Raw genomic sequence first — 22,382 nt, forward strand, 5'->3', positions numbered from 1 at the left:
AGACTGCAGGCTCTTCAGAGACCGCCTCATTTGCATGTACACCGTGTTCGCCGCCCCCCTGCCTGTGGCACTCGTCCACCGAGTCCTCAGACCTGCCCCTCTATAATATTGCTGTCTCACACATCCTATATTTTTGTATTTTTCCGAAGCCCTAGTACTGTTATTCACCACAACGATCAAATCCAGAATTGTAAATGTCTGCCTGTAGGGAACCAATATGTTGACAGATGCTTACATTGTGTGCAAAACTCTGTACAGTATTTTAATATGTAATTCTATCCTTTTGCTGTAGAAAACAAATATTTTACATAACTTATTTATCCTGAAAGAAAACATTCCAAATATTGTTACATTTCAATGTATCTGTGCAGTAGATGAGGCTCAACATATTCAGCTCTTCAGTAAAAGGTTACAATTCATTATTACCGACCAGTCAGGATGGAAATAAACTAGTTTTTAATGAGCGTCTCTCTTGCTGTCTGTTACTGTTTTGCTGTAAGACCTTTACATCATTCAGACATATGACACATGCAACATGTTTGGGTGTTCATGTGTAGCTCCATGAGTGGAGCATTAGGGGTCTGATTCAGCTGGGGACACTTAGCCATATGAAAAACACATGCACTTATGGTGCTGTGGATAAAAGCCTCTAATCAGATGTTATTTGTTATGTTAATTTCTGGCTACTATGCTCACTGAGGCTCTAGGATCATGCAAATGAATGAAATGGAACTGACAATCTCAATTACTTTCCCAGATACTGTGATCTTGATTATGAATCACAATGATGATGTCATGAACAAAACTATTTCACTGAACTTTTCTTTTTACAATCAATATCTTGAGTATTTTCATCTATGGTTCCATTCAAAGTGAAATGACATGTTTCTGTATTGCCGATATTCTACAGTTATCAATTGTAGAAACTAAAATCACAATTACTAACGAGCACGTACACAATTCTGCATCCATGTATTCCCCGCACGTACAGCATTCCCCAAGCAAACACAGTAACTTCATTATGTAGCAAGAGCAATGTAGTTTTATTGGTCTAGAGTTAATTATACTGGATGGGCAGCTAGAGGGACATTCTTCGTGTGCACTGCTTTACATGGCTACCACAGGAAGCGAGAACAACTCAATGACAACATGAGAAATGAAAAACTATGTCAATTACCACATAAAAATGTCCACATTGGAATCAATTTTAAAAAAAAAGAAAGAAAAAAAAAAAGACAACCTTATTCCATAATTTAATCATTTGTAACCAGGAAATGCAGGTCTAAGGATTAAAATATTTTCTTAAAAATAAAAAAAAAAGGTAACAAAAAGAATAAGAGCAAAGAGTCAGGTTTTGTCTGGCTGAGTGGAAAATAATGGTCTGAGGCACTGGTTTAAGAAGATGGGGAGGAAGTTGCCCTCAACCACCGACACAGAATCAGAGGGACAACATCTTCCTTTTAGTGTCAGAGAGAAGATGAATGGAGGTAAGAGCTTCCTCTGAGAGACAGACAGACACACACACATTACACAGACAGAGGTATGGCCAGATTTCCACATTCAGGAGGAACAGAGTATGACACTCCGGTTAGTACAGTGAGCTTGGTGGGGGGGAGAGGATCCTCCCCCAGTAAATTCAGTATGAGGTCCAACTCTTTGAGAGTAATCATGTGGCGGCAGAGTTAGCAGTTCAATGGCGCCCTCTCTTGGTAGAGCGAGGAACTACAATTAAAAGTCACGATGAGTGAGGGGTGAGAAGGCCCAAGCTTAACAAGAAGACAGGCATTAGGTAGAGGGGATAGAATACAGCATCAGGTTAGACAGGACTGAAGTGGCACAGATGACAGATTGAGAGACAGAGTATAAGGTTTTGGTGACAAAGTGTCACAGTCCACATGTGCAAGTTTCTAGCCAGCAGCAGCTCCGAAAAACTGCAGACCCCCCCCCCCCGCCCTTCTCTGATCCCCCGTACAATACAGGAGGAGGAGGAGAGAGGGTGAAAGCGTCTGGCTCACAGGTCGTTCGGGTTGACGATGGTGAAATCAGAGTCTTTGCTGTGGGTGGAGCCCTCGTCCGGGCTGGAGGAGCCCGAGGCGGTGCCGGCCATCAGGGGGTCGTGGAAGTTCCCCGCCGCGCCCTCCGGCTCCATCCGCACCGCGCCGCGCCCTCGTCGCACGGGAGGGGTGCGCTCGGCTCCGCCCCCTCCCCCGCCCCCTCCCTCGGGGGCCTGCAGGTCTCCGTCCTGAGACACCAGGATGTAGTCATCCCAGTTCTTGCCCTCCGAGCCCAGGGAAGACGCCACCTGGAGGCACGAGACAAAGCGACAGGGTCTCAGTTTTAGGTTCAACCAGCCACAGTTATGGTCTGTGTCTCTCATGTTCTATTCAGATAGGATTCGTTTAACAAGAGCATGTGATTTTAGTCCTGTGTCAGCAAAGATTCTGGCCTCTTTTACCTACGGTTATTTGAGATTGTGTTGGCATTTTATGGCAGGTGAGGTCTGGTTTTTCATCAACATGGCGGCAATCAAGGAAATGCCCTCGTCAAAGGCGTGTTACGTATGTGACACAAGTATGTGACTAAAATATTTTATAGAAAAATAATCAATAGATTAATAGATAATGAAAATAATTGTAATAGTTGCAGTCCTAGTCACGTGGATTAAATGCTGTTTCAGAGTAAGGCTGGGTATTGGCAAGGACCTCACGATACGATTGTATCATGATACATTGTGATACGATACATATTGCGATACATTGCAATACTCTACATAATTTACTGAAAATTTAAAAATAGAGCTAAAATACAACTTGCTGTGTACCACCTGGGTAGTCTAATATGTACATCACATTATATTGATAACTCAGCGGACAAATTGAGTCAAAACTAGTTAATTCAAAGGGATTTGAGGGAAATTTGAGGACATTTTAAATCTGTTTAAGACATGAATAATTTATTTTAATGTATCGATACGAGTGGCTGGAAAATCGATACAGTATCATGGAAAAAAATATTGCAATACTCAGCTGTATCGATTTTTTTTGCACAGCCCTACTTCAGAGGCCAAGAACCAAGACCTGCCAAGAATACAATTCTGGGGGAAACACTGAATACTGTTTTTGGACACAGTTTCATTTGTTGGCATGAAAATGGTCAAATTTAAAGATGCTGAATGACAGCAATAAGACTGAACAACTGAACACGTATCCCGTCTGAATAGGGCTTTAAACAGCCACACTATGGCTGATACAACTGCAATGGGAGGGAATGTGTTTAAAAAGCAATTATGTGGCCAAGTGTCATCCGTCTATGGATTCACTGAACTGCTGTCAACAGCAACACTGCAGCTCCAGCCACAGAACTATAATATTGATAGACTATTAGCGCTGATCGTCTATTAACCTGCTGCTCCGGTGGGGTCAGCGCCTGCTCCTCCTCCTCTTTCTCGTCCGTGCTCACGCTGCCGTCGTGGTCCGAGTCTCGGCTCCGCTGGCTGCCGCCGTGCTGCTGGTGGTCGTCGCGGTGACTGTTGGCTGCCGTGGAGGTGTAGTGGTCGTCCGCGATGGTGATCTCCTCGTTCTCCTCGGCCTCCAGCTGGCTCTGGTTGAAGCGCAGCGCCCCCTTCAGGATGTCCTTGATCTGTCAGGAAGCATCAAGAGAGGTTAGAGCAAAGGGGGAAAAAAACACACACAAGACACAAATGTAAGGAGTGTATGATTAACACGAGTATATCCGACACACGCATACACACCTGTTTGAGTCCAGCCAGTGATACCAGGACCTCATCCTCTTTCTCCAAGTGTTCCTGAAGAATCACTTCCTGGATCTTACCTGTGGAGACACGACAAGCTGTCACTCACTGGTCCAGCTATACAACCACCCAGACAATGATAATACTTCATCACAGCTGATCACACCACTACTTTTCTCCTCTAATAAGTGTGCTGTGTGAACCTCTATTGCTATGGGCTGTGCATCCCAAGGTCTGTTCACCTGTTCCTCCTCTCAAGCCCCAATCAGGACATTTGACTGGTTTTGATCACATACTTTCTTACAGAATCTGTCCTGTCAATGGAAAACAGGCTCTTTGAAACTTTGTTAAAACCCTCAAAACCTATTTCTGCCCAATGTTGGCATAAAAAAACCATTGTGTGTCAGCATCTCAAATAGAACAATCCAGCATCAAATAAACATCTTTAAATAAATACATTTATATTGTGTGGAAGATTTATTAAATGGATACAAATACATTTCTGTGGAAAACCTGCCCAGGGAGAAGATCTTGGCAATGCCCTTGACAGATTGCAGACTTGTGCAGTCAAACCCTCATCAACCAATTAGCCAATGACATGTCAGAGCCACCTAGCATCTAAGGCACGCCCTCCTCATTATAATATTGGAGCAATAAAATAGGAACTAGAAGGAAAGGAAAATGCTAAATACGAGAATCAGAGAATAGGAAAATAGATAAATTAATAGATATGTGCAATGACTGCATAAAATAGCCACAGGTACAATAATAGTTAAACAATAAAAATAAGAAATTATTAAAAATGATAAATTAAAATAAAACAATAACTGGATTAAAGCTGTGATTTATGAGCAAAATAACAAATAAAACTAAAAAGAGAGAGAAGATATATGATTTATTTGTATCTAATTAATTATTTTTTCCACACAAAACTAAATTAATTTATTTAAATATCTGTATTTGATGCTGGATTAACCTATTTGAGATGCGGGCACACAGTGCCATATTAAGAGCTTATTCAAAAACACAACAACCAATATTTTGATTTTCAGTGGTGGGCTCGCCTGTTTGTTGACATTTGGATTACCTATTGGTTTACATGTTTATATGGTCATGGTGAACTGACCACACAGTGGAATTTAGCAGCTCAACTCACAGATGTGTGTGTTCATCATCTTGGCACAGTACTTGCTCATGGCCTCCAGGTCGTTGATTTGGCCCTGCAGGAAAGATACCTGGGCTTCCAAGTCCTCCTCCTGATAAGACCACACATGCACACACACACACACGCACACACACACACACACACACGCACACACAAAGACTGAGTGTTAGAGGTAAAGAGCAAAAGTGGAAGGCGATGAGAAGGAGGTTGGGTGATAGAGGGCAAGGAGAGGGAGAAGGAAACTATATTGATGAGGAAGGATGACGAAAGTAAGAGAGCAGATGAAAGAGTGAGAAAGACAGTGAGAGTGAGAGACACACAGACAGTGAAGAGAAAGAAAAACAACGACATGGAGACAGTGAGAGACACAGACAATAGGAAAGCTACAGGAGCAGTCAGCGGGTGAAACAGCTCACCGTCTCTTTCTTGCCCATGGTCTTGCTGTGGGAGCGCGAGCGAGTGATGTTGAAGAATGACTCCTTCTTGGTGGCGGAGAGGGGCGGCGACGAAGTGCTGACATCACTTCCTCTGGAGGGGGGAAGGGGCGGGGAGGCAGTGGAGAGACCGCGCCCACCGGAGAGGCTTTCTGTGCTGGGGGAGGAGCTTACCGTCCTGGAGCTTTGGCCTGAGAGAGAGAGCGGGAGGGAGAGAGAGAGAGAGAGAGAGGAAGAGGGAGAGAGAAGGAGAGGGAGGGAAAGAGGGAGCGAGAGTGAGGGAGTGAGGGAGAGAGAAAGAGAGGGAGAGGGAGAGAGAAGGAGAGGGAGGGAGAGAGGGAGAGGGAGAGAGAGTGAGGGAGAGAGAGAGAGAAAGAGAGAGGGAGACAGAGAGAGAGAGAGGGAGAGAAGGAGAGGGAGGGGGAGAGGGAGAGAGAGTGAGGGAGAGAGAGAGAGAGAGAGAGAGAGAAACTTAAAAATAACAGACTTGTGAAGTGAAATCTAAGACAAAGATAGAAATCTACATACCTACCCATCTATCTAACATTTCCTCTCTATGTACTTTTGATGACAGAATAAAACAACAAGAAAGTTTTTTTTAAAAAGGAAAAAAAGACAAAAAATAAAGCAAAAAAAAAAATCAAATAAATAAAAAAAATTAAAACCCCCCTAAATGAATACATAAATAAGTCCTGTTGCAGTTAAACCCTTCCAATATTTGAATATCTGAATAAGTGCATAGAGGGGTAGGAGCCACAAGCCACACAAGACACAGCCAGAGGGACAAGAGGTCGCCAGCTGGACATTTCTGATTGTAAACTTAAGGCAAAGAGGCGTTTGGTCAAACACAAAACCTGCACACACATTGAGCACATTCACTGCAACGACACAGCAGAAAAACTCAACATTTGGAGTCATTGTAATATAGAAAGAAAACACAAACACATGACAAGCTCTTGAGCTCATGTTCAAAACACACGTTTGACTGAAGACGTCCCAACACTTCCATGATACTAATGTTATGGGCTTCCTTTCCACTGATGTGGGCAGCTTTAGTCGCCCTCTGCTGCTCAAAGGTTGATATTACATGCAAATATGTAGATTCTATAATAATGTTGATAATGGTGAATGCTGACTTACTACTCAAGTTGGATTTTGGATGGTGAATGTTAGATGATCAATGAAAATCTGGGCTTTGGTTGGCTCATCAATTGGATGAACCAGGAGGAAAGGATGAGAGGACCAGTCAGTAGACTACACATTTGCTGGACAGACATGCAGCAATGACACACAGGAGGAGGAGGGGGGAGGGGGGTATACACACAAGCGGTTGCCATGGTAGCAGTTACCTTGTGTGTCAGTGTGAGTCTGGGCTGGGAGAGAGACCTGAGACACTCCGCCTGAAACTACATCTAACAGATGGGAGAGTCAAGGCTGATGCTGCCACACACACACACACACATGCACACACACACACACACACACACACACCCAACACTCACACACCATGAGTTTCAGATATTCAATATAATCTATACTTGTTACGTGTTAATTTGTACATGCAGTTACATTGTTGCTGACATTAATGCAAGAAATGGTAGTTAATTAGGCAGCGTGATCTCACCTAAAATGCATCGTGTGATATACAAGAAGCAGCTTGCCTCTGTGTGTGTGTGTGTGTGTGTGTGCGCATCCCTGTGCTCACCTTTGCTGAGGTGAACAGGCATGCTCTCGGATTTGAGCAGGCGGTAGTGCTGGGACTGGGTGTGGCTCTGGGTCTGCAGGGGGGCTTGGCCGGGCAGGGGCTCGGCTAGCGGGTGCGGCGGGGCGGCGGCGGGGGCGAGGGAGGGGGAGGTGGCCGACTGCACCTCACTGTTGATGGGCGAGATGCCGCCGGACCCCCCCGACATGGCCGGTGCGATGAGCTTCCTGCCGAAGTTCAGCAGGCTGCTGGAGACCTTGTTGATGTTGAGAGGGGCTGCTTTGGCACTGGCACTGGCACTGGAGCGAGGGAGGGAGGGAGGGAGGAGAGACGAAATGAAATAAGTGGAGGTGAATGAGAGAGAGGGAAAACATGAACAATTTTTCCATTTTTTTGGCCTTGAGGTCTTAAATGAAAACCACTTTGGATATAGTCACCAGCAAAATCAAGTAAAAACAAACAAACCATACTCATTTCTGACAATGTACTAAAAATGGAAAACTAAGCCAACACCTTGGTTGTGTAACTGTGCAGCCCTTCAATTAATACTTAGTAGAAGCAGCTTTTGCTTTGGTAACAGCTCTAAATCTGTTTACACAAGTCTACAAATTTACCACATCTGGATTTTTATCCAAAGGAACTTTATCCAAATCTAATCCAAAGAAAGACAAAACTGGAAAATTTGAAAGGATGTGTCGACTTTTGATTTGTCCACTATGTATGCAGGTAGCTGGATGATACAGTCAGCGTGTGTGTGTTACATAGAGAAAAACAGATAATGTTTGTGTGTGTTCTACCGGGTCTTGTTCACCAGGTCAGCTCCCCTGGTCTTGTAGTAGTCCAGGTTCTGCTGGAACTGGTAGTTGACGGGCCGTGGATTGTTCTAGAAGGGGGAAGGAATAAACACTTTCCGCATTAGTGCCTTAAGAAGTCAGGAAAAAAATGCCTCTGATGTGTGTCATAAACAAGTAAAATAAAGTGTAAACATGTGGGAGGGGAGACCAGTCAACCTCAAATCTGTGTGTGTGTGTGTGGGTGTGCATGGAAGACTACGTAAACAAGCAAATGAGTGCGCCTTGTGTGTTTCTGCCCCCCCCCCCTCCCCCCTTACCTCCCCCGTTATTAGAAGCGATGCCCCCCCCCCCCAGGTGTGACTGTGATGGGGACATAGTGTGACATGGTGGTGCACCTAGGGGTGCTGCTGTCATACTGGATCAGCCCCTTCCTGGATCTCGATCCCAGGGCACGGTAGTGGACAGGAGTGTGGCGAGTTGTTGTGTTTGGATGTATGGGTCAGTGGCCATGGAGAGGGGCGCGGAGGATGGTTTGGACCAGAATAGTGCAACACTGTTAGGTCAGGTCAAAGAACCGGTGCTGTCAGCTCTTAACATACACACACACGTCAACACCTGGCTTAGATGAAATCATAAGGGAAGGAATGTGGGCCTTCTGGATTGTGTGTGTGGGGATTAGTGAGAGAGAGAGAGAGGGAGGGAGAGCAAGGGAGAGACAGAGTGTGACTGTGAGAGAGAGTGGCACAGTGAGCGAGTGAGATAGATCATAGAGATAATGTGTGTTAGGGTTTTGTACAGTTATGGCAAAAATGATAATCATGAATATTTTGCAAAATATTGTGATCACGATTATTAATCAATTTATTGCACTTTTGCACCTTAACATGTATTTTCACTTTTAACAGTACAGTATTTCTCAAAGTATCAGCAGCTAGTTTTCACTCTTAGTGTCTTACTCTTATTGAGGTCAGAACTCTACTACTTTATTACTTTGGGGTGCAGCTACAACCCTAAGGCAAACACAGAATATGTACTTGTTTGTCATTTTTAGAAAATAAAAATAACGTTTTCATGTTCAGACTTGGGAGAGGGATTTCCCTTTCAGGTATAATGGAAGCGCTTGATATACCACACCGTGGTACAAGGGAAATGAAAATATACGAACACTTCAATATTGCCGAACCACACCATTAGTAATTGTGGAAAAAATAAAGACGGGATATATGATAACCCATGATTAATTTGTCAGTCCTACTGTGTTTGCTTACCTTGGGATCTCGGAGGAAGAGAGACTTATGTAGCAGAGCGTGGATGTCTCCTATAGGTGGGTAGTGCATTAGCAGACCCAAGCAAGTCTGGAAGTTACTAGCGATAACTGAAAGAGACAGACAACAACAAGTGCATTATTAGTGACGCATCATGAGTTAGCTTACTGGTTAGATACAACATTTACATCTGTGACCAAACAGCATGAATCCAAGCCTGGTTAGCTTTCCAGGAGACCATTTTACATCAGAAAAAGTCTGATCTAAATGAACTTTTTTGAATCAATAATTAATTATTCAAACAAAATAATATTTCTTCCCTGCTGGGTCATATTTTTGCACTAAGCTGATGAACTTGTCCAGAGCAGCTTGCAATGTATGAGCAAGTAGGGCTCATTGTCTTGCTCATGGACACTTCAAGAGGACACATGTTGTTGTGGGGATCAAATAAAATAAAACCCCTAAATCTAATTAAGTAACTCCTGCGCAACTTCTCCAAGGCATGAAATGTCACCGGCACTGACTGACCCACAGCTGAATCCCTCTTCATCCAGTGCACCAAAAAGCATTTTCTCCAATTGTTCCCGTCCATTCTAGCATCTTTTTCCACCTGCTCCCATCTGAGAAACTCTTCAGATCTCAGAAAACTAAAATCACTCGCCTCAGGAACAGCTTCTTCTCCACTGCTGAAGACACTTAACCTTTAATGTCACTATACTGCTGCTGCTCAACACTGTCTTCCATGTTAAGTGTTTGCACCTTAGCATATCACTTTTGTCAAGTGAAAACCTCTCCTCTCCAATTTCGGTGATATTCGTGTTTTCACTTCAGTTGAAGGATTACATAGTACCTCTTTGGATAAACTTAAAAATGCAGGATGGTCAAGCTGTGCCTCAGCAGCCTCAATGAGGCTGTTTTTCTTAGCTCCTGAAGAGCTGACATTTTGGAGATACAACGTTTTCAGCGACAATATGGAAAAGCACAACTTTTTGCAATTTATAATAATGTTATTCACTGTAGGGAAATGTATCTTTTCGCTTGCGGCAGTAAAAAGTTAAAAGAATATGAATCCATCTGATTAAATGAGGTGCAGTAAATCACATTCTTCCAATGAAATGTTTCATACAAAATTGCATGCAACAAATCCCATACACATCCCATTGTTTCAATTTCGCCCAGGGGGTGATAAATGGAGCTTACGTGCGTCTCGGATGTAGAGCAACATGGCCACGAAGATGTAGTCCACCAGGTCCAGAGTGATGCTGTCTGCAAACAGGGCGTCCCAGACCACCAGCAGGTCCTGGAGGGGGAACTCACGGCCAAACAGCAGACGCACCCACCGGCTGGATGGACACACAGACACACACAAAGTCAGGGAAATTATGTTGAGGTACACCTGAGGGTGAAGAAAAGGAACAGACTCACTGAATTTGAATCTACTCACATGCCGTAGATTTGCGGGGCGATCTCCAGCCGGTTGAGGTGCATGTGCAGTTCCACGTCGTGCTTCTTTACCAGCTGGTCCTGGATGCGGTTGACTTTAGTCACTATGGCAACTGAAGGCCCCGCGTCCTGGGGCCGAGCGAAAGGGATGCTGGTCAGCATCTCCTCCTTCCCCTGGAGGAGCATATTGTTATAGAATGTTACATCAATGATCAGTGACTGTGTCCGTGCGATAAACAGACAAATATAAGGTTACATTGACTTGTCAGTAGGATATCACCTCAGTATTAAGGTCTGTGAAATTAGCCGACACAGACTCTGTGCATTAGAAAAGCACAATATTGACAATATTAAAAAAAACATAAATTACACTGCGATTTATTTTTTCAAAATAGTGCATTTGCGATATGAATCACAATACATGTCAGCATACTTTTGTCTAGATAATTTATTTTTCCAGTGCTTGAATTATAATTTTTTTCTTCATTTTCATTATTCATTTGCAAGGGAGGTGAAAGTGACATTTTAGCGCTCACTTTAATTAACAGGAAAGATTTTCTCTGACATGTAACATGATTTATTGGCCAGGGATTCTACTCAGCAACAAAATACTGTGTTGGCCATGTAGACAATGAGACTAACATAGTGTTACATCATCATATTGCCTGAGTATGACATCATGTCTATCATACCGTACAACAAGCCAATATTGCGTCTGTATGCTTGTTATGTATAACAGTTACTGTGAATGTCCACTATCACACAAGGAGGGAAAGATGCATCGTCGTTGGTCATAGCGGATGAGACAGACCTTTCTCACTTCCCTCTCGAAGCTGGAGAACCAGGGCTCCGCTGTCTCCATCAGCTGAGAGAACATGGCACTATAGAGAGAGAGAAAGGTGTGTGTGTGTGAGACAGAGAGAGAGAGAGAAATAATGAGAGAGAAAATGAGGGAGGAAGATATAGGGAGACAGAAACGGGCATGTATAACAATTCCAATTATTTGAATAGTAATGAAATTTCTCTGGGAACTCGGGGCAAGCACATTATTCTTATCAATTATATGTCCAATATTAGAGTGTACTCACTAGGCGTCGTGCTCATGGTACATTGGGTTCAACAGACACTTCATCTCCTCACTGTGGAAAGAGAGACAGAGAGTGTGCCCTGAAACTGACAACACCGAATAAATTTAGGAGCGTTTTAGCTTCAGACTAGAGCACAAGCTAGGAAGAGCGCATGGTGACTGGCGGATGAAGCATTCAGTTTCACGGCGAGGAGGGACTGACCTAGGGTTGGCCGTCTCGCTGGCGTGCTGAAAGGCCTGATGGTCACAGTGCAACACAAACACTATGGGAGCCAGCAGCTCATGCATTCCCTATAGACAGAGAGAGAGAGAGAGAGAGGAAGAGGAAACAGGAAGGGAGAGTGAGAGAGAGGTAAGAGGGCAGGGGAGAAAGACAGAACCATCAGGAGAAAGAAAAAATGGTTCATTTATGGTCAGTCTTTCTTTAATAGTGATGCACGAGGTTTCTAATCCATAATGACAGGCTTAATTTAGATATCGTTAGCCATGTGTCACTTCTAGTTTGCAAAAGAGGTACTGTACTATTCTTCCATTCATTTGCTGGCACCTGTTACAGAGACTGGTAATGATGAGGTCACAAAGGAATTTTGTTCTTTTGTCTGAGATTACTAGACATTGAAAAGCACACACACAAATGGCTAGATTGTCAAGGGATTAGTTGCATGCAAAAGCCAATAATTTTAAACACCCATGGCGATGCAAGAAAACCCACCCACAGCCATTGAACCACCATTTTCAAGGACCATTGTTAGCCTTGACCTTTGACCCTTTGAGCTGCTGAGACCGTACCTGTTTATACAGTAACTGTTCGTTCTCTCTGGCGTAACAGAAGAGGATGTCCGTCAGCTTGGTCCTCACATCCTCTTCCTGGAAGTAACGCATCTCTGGGAACCTTAGGCAAACACACAGGAGAGAGGAGCGGGTTTTACTTCACATCAGTGCAACAATGCTTTCATTTAATTGGTGGCAAAAAAGAGAATGAGGGTGAGACTGACGTTCGCATCACATCCTGTTTGATCATCCCCCTCAGCTCCTTGTCCTGGAAGAACTTGTTCCACAGGCTCTGGACAGGGGAGGAGAGAGTGAGACGGATCCATAAGAAAACGATACAGAAACCTGGGGGACTACGGAGCAGCGACTGTGGCGCCGCAATAACTGTAGACTAGTTCAGTGATTAATTATTAAGGAATGAATAAATAAATAAATAACAATTTATAAAGGGATTAATTAAATTATCTTTTAAATGAGGCAATTAAAAAACTGTTTATAAAACAATAAAAAAATGTAATTGAATGAATCAATTAATAATTCCATTTCACAATTCTGTCCTTAATCGATGAATAAATTACTGAAATGTTAATTATTGAATTGGCCAGCCACAGGGGGATGAGAGTGTGCTTCACCGGCACCTTGCAGCATCAAGGACATGTCCAAAAATTCACTAGCTGGCCAATAAGATCTTGTTATTTCTCTGTGGGTTGTACTCTCCAGTATTATTAGCGTGGCACTCTGCATGCCATCAAATACAAAAACAACTGTCTAATAATAAAGTCGCCCAATCAGAAAATGTAAGTGGTAATGCAGTAGGCGAATGAATTGCGAGAAAATCAATAGGAAAACACAAGAGTAATGGAATGACAAAAAGACAAATTTAAATGACTTTTTTATACAGCATTTTATTAATTGCTGAGTTTTACATCAATTCAATGGCTTTATAATTAGTTTTTTTTAATCAGTCTGGTAATGAATCAATAATGAATCACTGAACGAGTGTGTAAACGGCCCAGTCCAGGGGGGAATGTATTAGGGTCATATTTTATATGTAAATATGAAAGGACTGACTTACTGACTGACATACGGAGACTGAACACTGTACACACAGACAGATAGACTCATTCTCTGACACACACACACACACACACACACACACACACACACACACACACACACCACACACACACACACACTTACCCCCTCGTCCTGGGAGAGTGGGTTGTTGACCACCAGGTCCTGCTGGCCTGCAGCCTTGCGAGGGTTGGTGATGTGCTGCGAGAAAAGACCCACACAGCCGTCACTAACAGCCTTTCTGATCAGTGATCGCTATTAACTCTCACTAAGGCTGCACCACTAATTACTTTTACACAATTAATTATAGCAGAATATTGGCATATTGCAATATAAACTTTTCATTTCATTTAGAATGTCTGTGGTAGTGGAAAGTAGTGAAGATGTTGTATAGGATGCAAAATAATAGCAGTAATTTTGTTCCTAAAATCATCAAGATTAATTATTATGATCTGTGATCACCATATCTAGCAAAATAATTGGGATAATTATTTTAGCTATAACCGTGCAGCCCTAATTGTCACTGTTTCAAGCACTGGCCTAGAAATATAACAAGCTCGCAGCTCTGGGTGTCTGACTAGTTTCCCCTGGGCAAACTCATCATCTCACTGGGGGAAGTGGCCATGGAGAGGCGCGCTCACCGTCTCTTTGATCTTCTCATACTGGCCCCGGAGCTCCTTGGTCTTGTTGATCCACAGACTCTTGTCCTCTGGAAGAACCTCCAGGTACAACTGGCAGACACCCAACACACGGGTTAGCAAACACACACACACACACACTCAAGACTACTGAGGGAGGATTCCTACCTCAGAAGTCGCTAACATACAGACACTTGTAATGTCTAGTTTCCAAACCACAGACAGCCCCATCAGCAAAAAAGGCCTGCAAACTGCAAGAGTTGCAGTCTTCTCTGAGGAAGGGATGTTGCCCAAGCCACTTTAATCAAACTTGATAAGACGGCTTGATCCACTTGGCAGTTACCTTCCAGCATACGCTGCGAAAGCGGCTGCTCCTCAGTCGACCGTTGATGCCTGCCTGCCGGATCCTGGCCAGGTAATTACTGTTGAGGAACAAGTCGTCCCATTCTTTCCTGCCGAGAGAGGGAAGGGGAAGGGGAAGGGGAAGGGGAAGGGGAAGGGGAAGGGGAGGGGGAAGAGGGAGAGGGAGAAGAGAAGCGGTTTTAAGGGCTTCTCGATCCTGGGCCCGATATTCCATCAAGAGGTTAGAGCAGCGAGCTGGGTAGAGAAATTACTCACACATCCACACACACAATATTAGAAACACTTACCTGTATGAGAGGAAGGTAGACTGAGACTGTGAGTAAGTGCTGCTGTCAAGGGATCCTCCTGTGAAAACACACACACACACACACACACACAGTTACATGCCAAGCCACAAGGGGGCGATGTAAACAACCTATGCTCAGGAGTGAAACCATATAAAGCAATGATTTGCAAAGCATGTGAATGAGGGGCCGTAAACATAAAACATAACCTAACAAAAACTATACCGCATCACAGCCACTGGCCTGTTTACTGCTGCCAGATGACCTATCAATTATTTCTGGGACCTCTCATTCCAGCCAAGTAGGAGACGGGATAGAGTGAGAAGCAGGCAAAGTGACGACAGAAAGTAAAGCACCATACTCATCTTCGTCGTCTTTATCGCCGGTAATAAGTCTAATTTGGCCTGCAGGTGAACATGCACTCCAGTCGGAGAGCTGTCTATCAACATTAGTTACAGGAGTAGATCATTCCACAGGGACACTCAGCATGAATATTCATCAGTTCCACAACATGCCACCCCCCACCTTTTCTCTGTCTCACACACACAAACACAAACACCCCTAGCCCGTGGGCGTCACCAGCTATGTCCATGACTCACACTGAACAGTCAGCTTCTTTATTCTCCATCTACCTCTTCATTTTGTCCTGACTTTTTGTGTTTTCTACCTCTGATCTACTGGTCATAGTCTCTGTAAGAGTCTCCATCATTCCATTTAGTGTAACAGTAGATTTAATCCTCCAAAATAAACCTCTGGTAAGTGGTTACTGACAGAGGGAGTTTATGAAGTAATAGTTTAACAAAGCAACACCGGTTTCTTAAAATGTAGACATGGATCAAGGACCAAATTAAGGTCCCGACATGACAGGAGTACCGGTATGCTTTAATAAGGCTAGGTCCCAGGACGAGACTGGGTTGGAGGTGTTAAAGAGTGTGTGTGCGGTGTCTAGGAGCTGTGGCTGGGGCCGACGTACTGCTGCGGTTCCGGTTGAAGTTGTGGAGCGGGTCGAAGCCCGTCTCCTGCTGCTCGTCTGTCTGGAGCGGGTGGCGGGTCTCGAAGTTTGGGTGCTGCATGACCGCGACCCAGCGGGACCTGGAGGAAAATGGTAGGAGCAGACAGAGAAACCAGAATTAGAATCACAGGGTGTCTCTGTTGTACGTGACCTGCATGTTTTGAACTCAGAAAAAAGACCTAAACTTCAGGGGGGAGGTTTGAACTAATATGACTAATACCTACTACTGCTGCTACTACTGAGCAGTAGTGAGTAGGGAGACTGACCTTTAACCAGAGCCTGTGTAGACACGTATCCGCCCTGCTGAAGTGTTCTTGAGCAAGATACTGAATCCCTACCAGCTCCAGTGGTGCTGCTCTGTAGCTGACCCTAACCTCTGACCTGCCCATGGAGGGGTGCAGGCAAAAAGAGAATTTCCCTACTGTGATTAATAAAGTCTCCCTAGTACTACTAATAATAAACAGTGTTGTTCTTTACTTACTGTCACAGCCTAGCGATTCTCCTCAGCCAAAACTCGAAGAAGAGGATTTGTCTGCAAGAAGAAGAATGGAAAGACCTTCAGATCAAGGAGAATGAAGAACACAGTTCAAAAATAGGCCAAAGAAATGATTTGATATCATAAAGACACATACATCACTGATGAGAAGGGAACAAAAACTAATAACATAAAAGGAAGTAGAAAACGTGAATTTAGGATAGTTCAGGAAACAAATGTCATGTACTAACTCCCACTGCAGCACAGTCACCCCACAGGCCTGTAGGCACACTGTAGTCCTAAAATCAGGGATGCAGTGGAGGGTAAACCCACCCAATCTCAGTTTACCCACCTTTTTATCTGCAGAATAGAACTGACGCCTATTTTAGGCTGACTTCAATCTTTATGACATGAAATTCACCACATACATCAGAGTAAATAGCATCAAACAACTTTTTTGTTTGTATTGATTCTTTGCCTCATCATGATCACAGACTGGAGGCTATGGTTTACCCACCTTTTGTATATACCACTACATCACTGCCTAAAATAAAACAATGACATTGATTACAGTCGGTGAAGAATGGCTTAAATTAACAAGAGGCACTTGAGCTGCCTAATGTCCTGCCATAATCACCATGATATATTAAACATAGCCAGTTAGGCTAATGAGGTCATTAATTAGGCTAATTAATGCATTAATTAGCAAATATTTGGATGTCAAAATACGTCTTCACATAACACATGGGTGGTATTAATAGGAACTCTGTATCTTAAAGCATTAAGGAGTTATAATAGTTTCAAGAAAATCAGTTTTTCCTCATTAATATGCAAATTTATGCACTAATGTGCACCAAAATGTATTCAGATCATATACTCTATAGGGGGAACATGTGGTATAAGTATGAACTTTCTATCATGTATTGCGTTATTGTGTTCACAAGAATGTGTTTACACACACTGATGCCACCATGATGACATCATGTCCTGTATACCATGTAACATGGTGGAGGGACATAAAAATCACGTGGTTAGAAAAAATAACTACAAGGCAAAATGAGTAAACAAACAACAGCATGAAGTGAATTTACAGTGCAGCGCAGTAGACAAAACAGGACACTTAAAACCATTACAATGCTGGAATTGGTTGCAGGTCACAGCATTCAGAAAATAAAAATGGCTCCTGCACGGCACTGATGACACTAAAAAAACAAAAACAAACACAATCCTCATCGGGTAAACCTTGGGACTAGTTCAGTGATTCATTATTATTGATTAATTAATAGGTACATTTAAAAAACACTACGAATTAGTCTGGCGGCGCAAAATATTGCGTCGGGTTGCCGTGGGAATGCAGGCCTCTGGCACACAGTCAGGTTGGCCTCTATCTGGTCTGCCACACCAGGCTAATGATGAGGGATCCCTGTGCCTGACATTGTGCTGGATTACTAGCATTAGCAACATGCTACAGCCTACTGACTGCAGACAGTGTGAGTGAGAATCCACAGAGCAGCAGCCGGCCAATCAGAGCTCCTGTTACTTCTCTATGGGTTGGACTTCATATTACTTTCAGTGTGGCACACTGGGTGCATGTTGTCTAATTAAAAAGAGTCATCTAAAAATAAAGTGTGGCTCAAGCAGGAAGTGTAAATGGTAAAGCAGTAGGCAAATGAATTGTGAGATGGAAAATGAATAGGAAAACACATTAGTAAATGGAACAACAAAAAGAAGAATTTAAAGGCCTTTTTAAATCCATTTATAAATTCAGTAATTTATTCACAATTTAGAGACAGAATAATGAAATGGAATTATTGACACATTTAACAAACAGTTTATTACTTTTTTTAGTAACAGTTTTTTAAATGCATTAATGTGAATTTAATTAATCACTTCGTAAAATGTTTTTTAAATCTATCTATTCATCACTGAACTAGTCTATAATAATTAGGTTGGCAGACAAGAGTTTCCATACTCTACGCCTAGGAATCATAGTTCTGAGAAAAGTTAACAAACTTTCTCTGTGCACACATCACAGCGTTGCAATCTAGGTTAACCAACTCTGTCTCCATTCTTTATCCGGCTTGGGATTATTCCATGTTATGAATACGGTTAGCCTAATACACAGGCCTACAGAATAGCATGCTTCCACAGAGCATTATGTTTTTTTCCCCTTTATTAATTATGGAAATAACACAACAAAGGCATCTCTTAAACCTATTAACCATACGAATGGAACACCGCTCGATAAATCAGCTACGCATGCCATCAAAATAGAAATAATTTTATATGCATAATGTATGTGCCTGTTTTCTTAGGAAACATCTGTTCCCCTCAAAGACTAATGCCTTCCTTAAGTCAGTGGGGTTTTTCTCCCCTCACTTATAAAAAGGACATTATCCTATTAAATAATCGTAACTAATCCACAACTATAGGGAGAGGGAGAGAACTGCTGTGAATAGGTACACTCAATAATGGCCTGTTTTCTCAGTTTTCCATTAGAAGATGGGCATGAAAGAGTATCAAAGTTTCATGCACAACTACACACATCATTGTAATCAACTCTCACACACTATCGATTCATGTATCCTAGCGTATGTCAATTAAGAAGGAGGACTAGTGAAAAACTTGCACTGTCTATAAAGTTGCATTGACAAGTCGTAACAAGTAATATTGTATAGCACGGTCCTGGAAACGCACCCAGCGCTTCGTCCCTCCCTTCTTAATGAGGCCAATACTTCCTCAAATCACTCACTACTACTTTCGCAAGGAAGAATGTCTTCTGTGATTGTGTGTGTTTGTGCTTTTGTCTGCAAGCCCTTGTGTACGAGTGAAAGTTGCTGTGGGTAGAAGACTTGAGGCCTCGCCGTGTTAGCACAATCTTGCCTGAAGCAAGACTTCCATTAGCCTTCTGCTGCCTTCATTATATCCTTCCCAGAGTGGAACCTCCTGTACGCAGAAACAACGTCCGAACTTTGCAACATAATAATCAACGCAAATTAGCTGCTGCATAATTTACTTCATAGCACCTGGAGACACCTCAATAATTCAAAACGTGAATCTTTCATGAAATAATCAAATCAATACATAATGAAATGCATAAATAAATCAACAGACAAATAACACTGCATCCATCTGTTGCTGAGGTGGAAGATCTGTTCCTCGGATTTACCTTCTACAGTCCATGAAGCTAAATCCACACTGCATGGATCAAACTGTAGGACTTACATGTTCTTGTCACATACACTAAGACTTAATTACCACTCACAAAGCCTATTTGGGTCTTTCTGACATCAAAATGACCTCAGGCAATATTAAAAAGACTAGTGCTGATGTTTTAGGCTGTGTAAAGACACACTGAAAGCATACTGAATACTGAAAGTCAGATAGCCTAGCCCCTAGTTTCAACTTCTCCTTCAACAAGCGTAATTAATGAGCCCTACCAATCATTTCACTTCCCTTTACTGTAAACAAATGTGTTATATAATTATAGCCTGCTAAATGATGGTGAAGTTACAGTGTACGTGACTGAGTGAAACAATCATATAACACACTCATATTGCTCTTACACTTTACTTTTGGGGGCCCTCTGAAGGTAGAAGTTACTAGCAGACATTCAAACTGAAAGGGGCCACAAATGTCACCAGATTAGAGCCTATAACTTTGCTAGTTCTTGGTTTTTCCACTGGATCAAGGCCGGGCAGCCTCAGATTTATTTTTATGTCATGAGAATATTCAGGAGCCGCAGATCAGCTGAGAGCCCCTGGGGGCAAGCGGTTCCCTCTCACATCACTGGAGACAACAGGGCAAATTCAGGCTTGTGAGGCACAGAACAGTCACACACACTTCAGCTAGTTGCCATACAATGGGCCTACTTCAAAAAGCAGAGACGAGCTTTGGCCATGGATCGGCTGCAGTATAGGAAATGGACAACCACAGATTCAATGTTCAAACTGAGCTGAAATAAAAACACAAAGAAATGCTTCAATCCACTCCAAGCTCGTAGGCCTGAATGCACAAAGGCTAAACTATACTAAATTAAACCCAGATTAGTCAATCATATTAGACGTTTTACTAATGTGTCCTCAGAATTTCAATTTAGAAAGACGTCTGAGTGTATGGCAACTGCAGTTCCCCTGATCTGAACAGGCTGTAGCCTTGTTCAAATACTCTGAAAATGCTTTCAATCTTTCCTCAAAAGTAGCCTAGACTTAATCACCAATCTAACATCATTAGCTGAGACAGTCCAGTAGGCTCCATCCCAACTGTGTCGCCAACCATTGCCAGATTAGTGACTGATGCAAAATAAATTCAGAAACAGAAAGAGTAATAATGTATCATGGGCTTTAAGAGTACAAAAGTTCAGCAGGCATTTGGAAAACGGCGGCGAGAGGAGCTGTCACTCGCAGCTAGGTGACGGCAGAATGCGACAGAGCCAGAGAGAGAAACACCCCTGCTAAACAAACTCACATGCCTCTGCTTCAACACGCAATTACAGCCCAACAGCCTGCAGTCACATGATCCACAGGAGGCCAAGCCTATGCTCAGGACCTTAACCTTGGCATAGACCCTGAACACGCTGGATCCAGACTGACTGACTCACCAGATAGGCTACATTACATCCGGCTCACACAAAGTGGCAGATTTTTGTGAGAAGACAAAAACAAAAACTGAACTAGGAAAAACTTTTTTATATCCATAACACACACACACAGCAGGTGCATGCACAGTTCAATGAATATGATCAAACATTTCACCCAGTATTGAGCATGCTGGAGGACCTACAACCTATTTCCCAACACTGCAGATGTGTGCAGTATTGGTAAACTACTGCAGACGTGGTGAAAAGATCAGCCAGGTATTGCATGGGGCTGTGTGGTAACGTGACCTCTCCCAACACAACAGGCAGGTTGGTTTCAGAGCTAACCCTCCTCTCTGGAGGAAACAGCACAGTCCTTCACTGGGACGTGGTTTCCCTGTCGTCCAAAACAGCACCTAGCCAGTCAGACAACACTCTCCCTTTACACGGTTTCACTTCTTGGCAGGGTGAAATGTCTCTGAAACAGGATTTAAACCGTGTAGGCAGTGTTACACCAAAACTCTGCACTGAAAGCAGTAATGAATCTCTTTTAGGCAGAGTGGCCCACCACGAAACACACAGCATTTGCAAACATTTCATACATGTAGTATGTTGTTTGCTGTATTTTTTCCACAACACAACTCATATCTAATAATGTCACTTTACACACTAACTGCCATACAATGCACGCACTGACTTCTGCGACATGGATAGCAACAACCCGCGGGATTATTGGTGCAGACAGGCACAACGCCAAACAGCAGCTAGCTAGCCAGTCTCCAGCCTGTCTGCCCGGCAGCCAATGCAAAACGAAGGCAAAGCTAGTTCAGAGAAATTTACAGTGATAAGCCGCAGTCGGCAGTGCTGTCTGAACGTGACATGAGATGACAAGAGTTTTTGGGGAAACGGGCAAGCTAACCGTTAGCAACTTCTCACCGAGCCGCTGCACGGGCCTACTTCCGACATACCGCTACTGTAAAGCAGCGAAACAAAGTCGTAACACACTCACACACACACACGGGGTAAGATAGGTATGCTGACTGCAGAGTGCAACAAAAGTAATTCACAAACCGATATAGACTTTCAGTGTAGTCCAGATACCTGTTCAGATCACGCAGGACTCCCCATTCTGCTGTGTCGGTCTGTCTGCTGATTTGTAAACAGTGGCGGGTCAGGCGGATGTGCTGAAGCCCAGCTGATTGGTCATGTGACCGGGGAGCTGACGCTGACGATGCCGCTGTGTTCAGGTACTACTGAGACTGCCTGGAGCTGGAGGTATACAGGTGTCTGCAAATGAACTGTTGATTTGATCTTCAGATAGTTCAGCGGTTTAAAGAAACATGTCAAACAGTTTCATAGTTTAAAAAGTAAAATTCAGACCCATGCCAGGGTTGTCCTGCTAGGGGCCCATGGCAAGCATTTTCCACGGCCCTCCTGCACTGCCAGCAATGACCATATGACCCTGTACACTGTTCATATGCCCTGCCAATATGCTCACTCAGTCAGATCCCATCAGATATTGTAGGCAAACAATACTAAAATTGCTCA

General features: G+C 43.3%; 1 protein-coding gene across 3 annotated transcripts; it reads right to left on the reverse strand.

The window, feature by feature from the left end:
- Positions 1-2,001: 2,001 nt before the first annotated feature.
- Positions 2,002-21,995, reverse strand: tbc1d5 (TBC1 domain family, member 5). 3 transcript variants are annotated; one of them, XM_071529331.1, is made up of 23 exons: positions 21,936-21,995; positions 16,265-16,315; positions 15,745-15,863; positions 14,775-14,832; positions 14,468-14,576; positions 14,128-14,217; positions 13,613-13,687; positions 12,637-12,704; positions 12,431-12,533; positions 11,844-11,932; positions 11,643-11,693; positions 11,366-11,435; positions 10,556-10,728; positions 10,312-10,454; positions 9,115-9,221; positions 7,850-7,935; positions 7,056-7,351; positions 6,700-6,762; positions 5,333-5,541; positions 4,908-5,007; positions 3,752-3,831; positions 3,403-3,639; positions 2,002-2,302 (listed from the first exon to the last, which is right to left on the reverse strand). In XM_071529331.1, the coding sequence occupies exons 3-23, from the start codon at positions 15,842-15,844 to the stop codon at positions 2,012-2,014; spliced, it is 2,598 nt and encodes an 865-aa protein (XP_071385432.1). In that variant the 5' UTR covers positions 15,845-15,863; positions 16,265-16,315; positions 21,936-21,995; the 3' UTR covers positions 2,002-2,011. The 3 variants fall into 3 exon arrangements, with proteins under 3 accessions (XP_071385432.1, XP_071385433.1, XP_071385434.1); XM_071529332.1 differs by having other exon boundaries at positions 21,906-21,978; XM_071529333.1 differs by lacking the exon at positions 6,700-6,762.
- Positions 21,996-22,382: the final 387 nt, after the last annotated feature.

The sequence above is a fragment of the Centroberyx affinis genome, unplaced genomic scaffold, assembly GCF_046629955.1.
Source record: "Centroberyx affinis isolate AG114_WGS23_722 - 3 ecotype Tasmania unplaced genomic scaffold, CSIRO-AGI_Caff_v1 ptg001778l_1, whole genome shotgun sequence".
NCBI classification, from domain to species: domain Eukaryota; kingdom Metazoa; phylum Chordata; class Actinopteri; order Beryciformes; family Berycidae; genus Centroberyx; species Centroberyx affinis.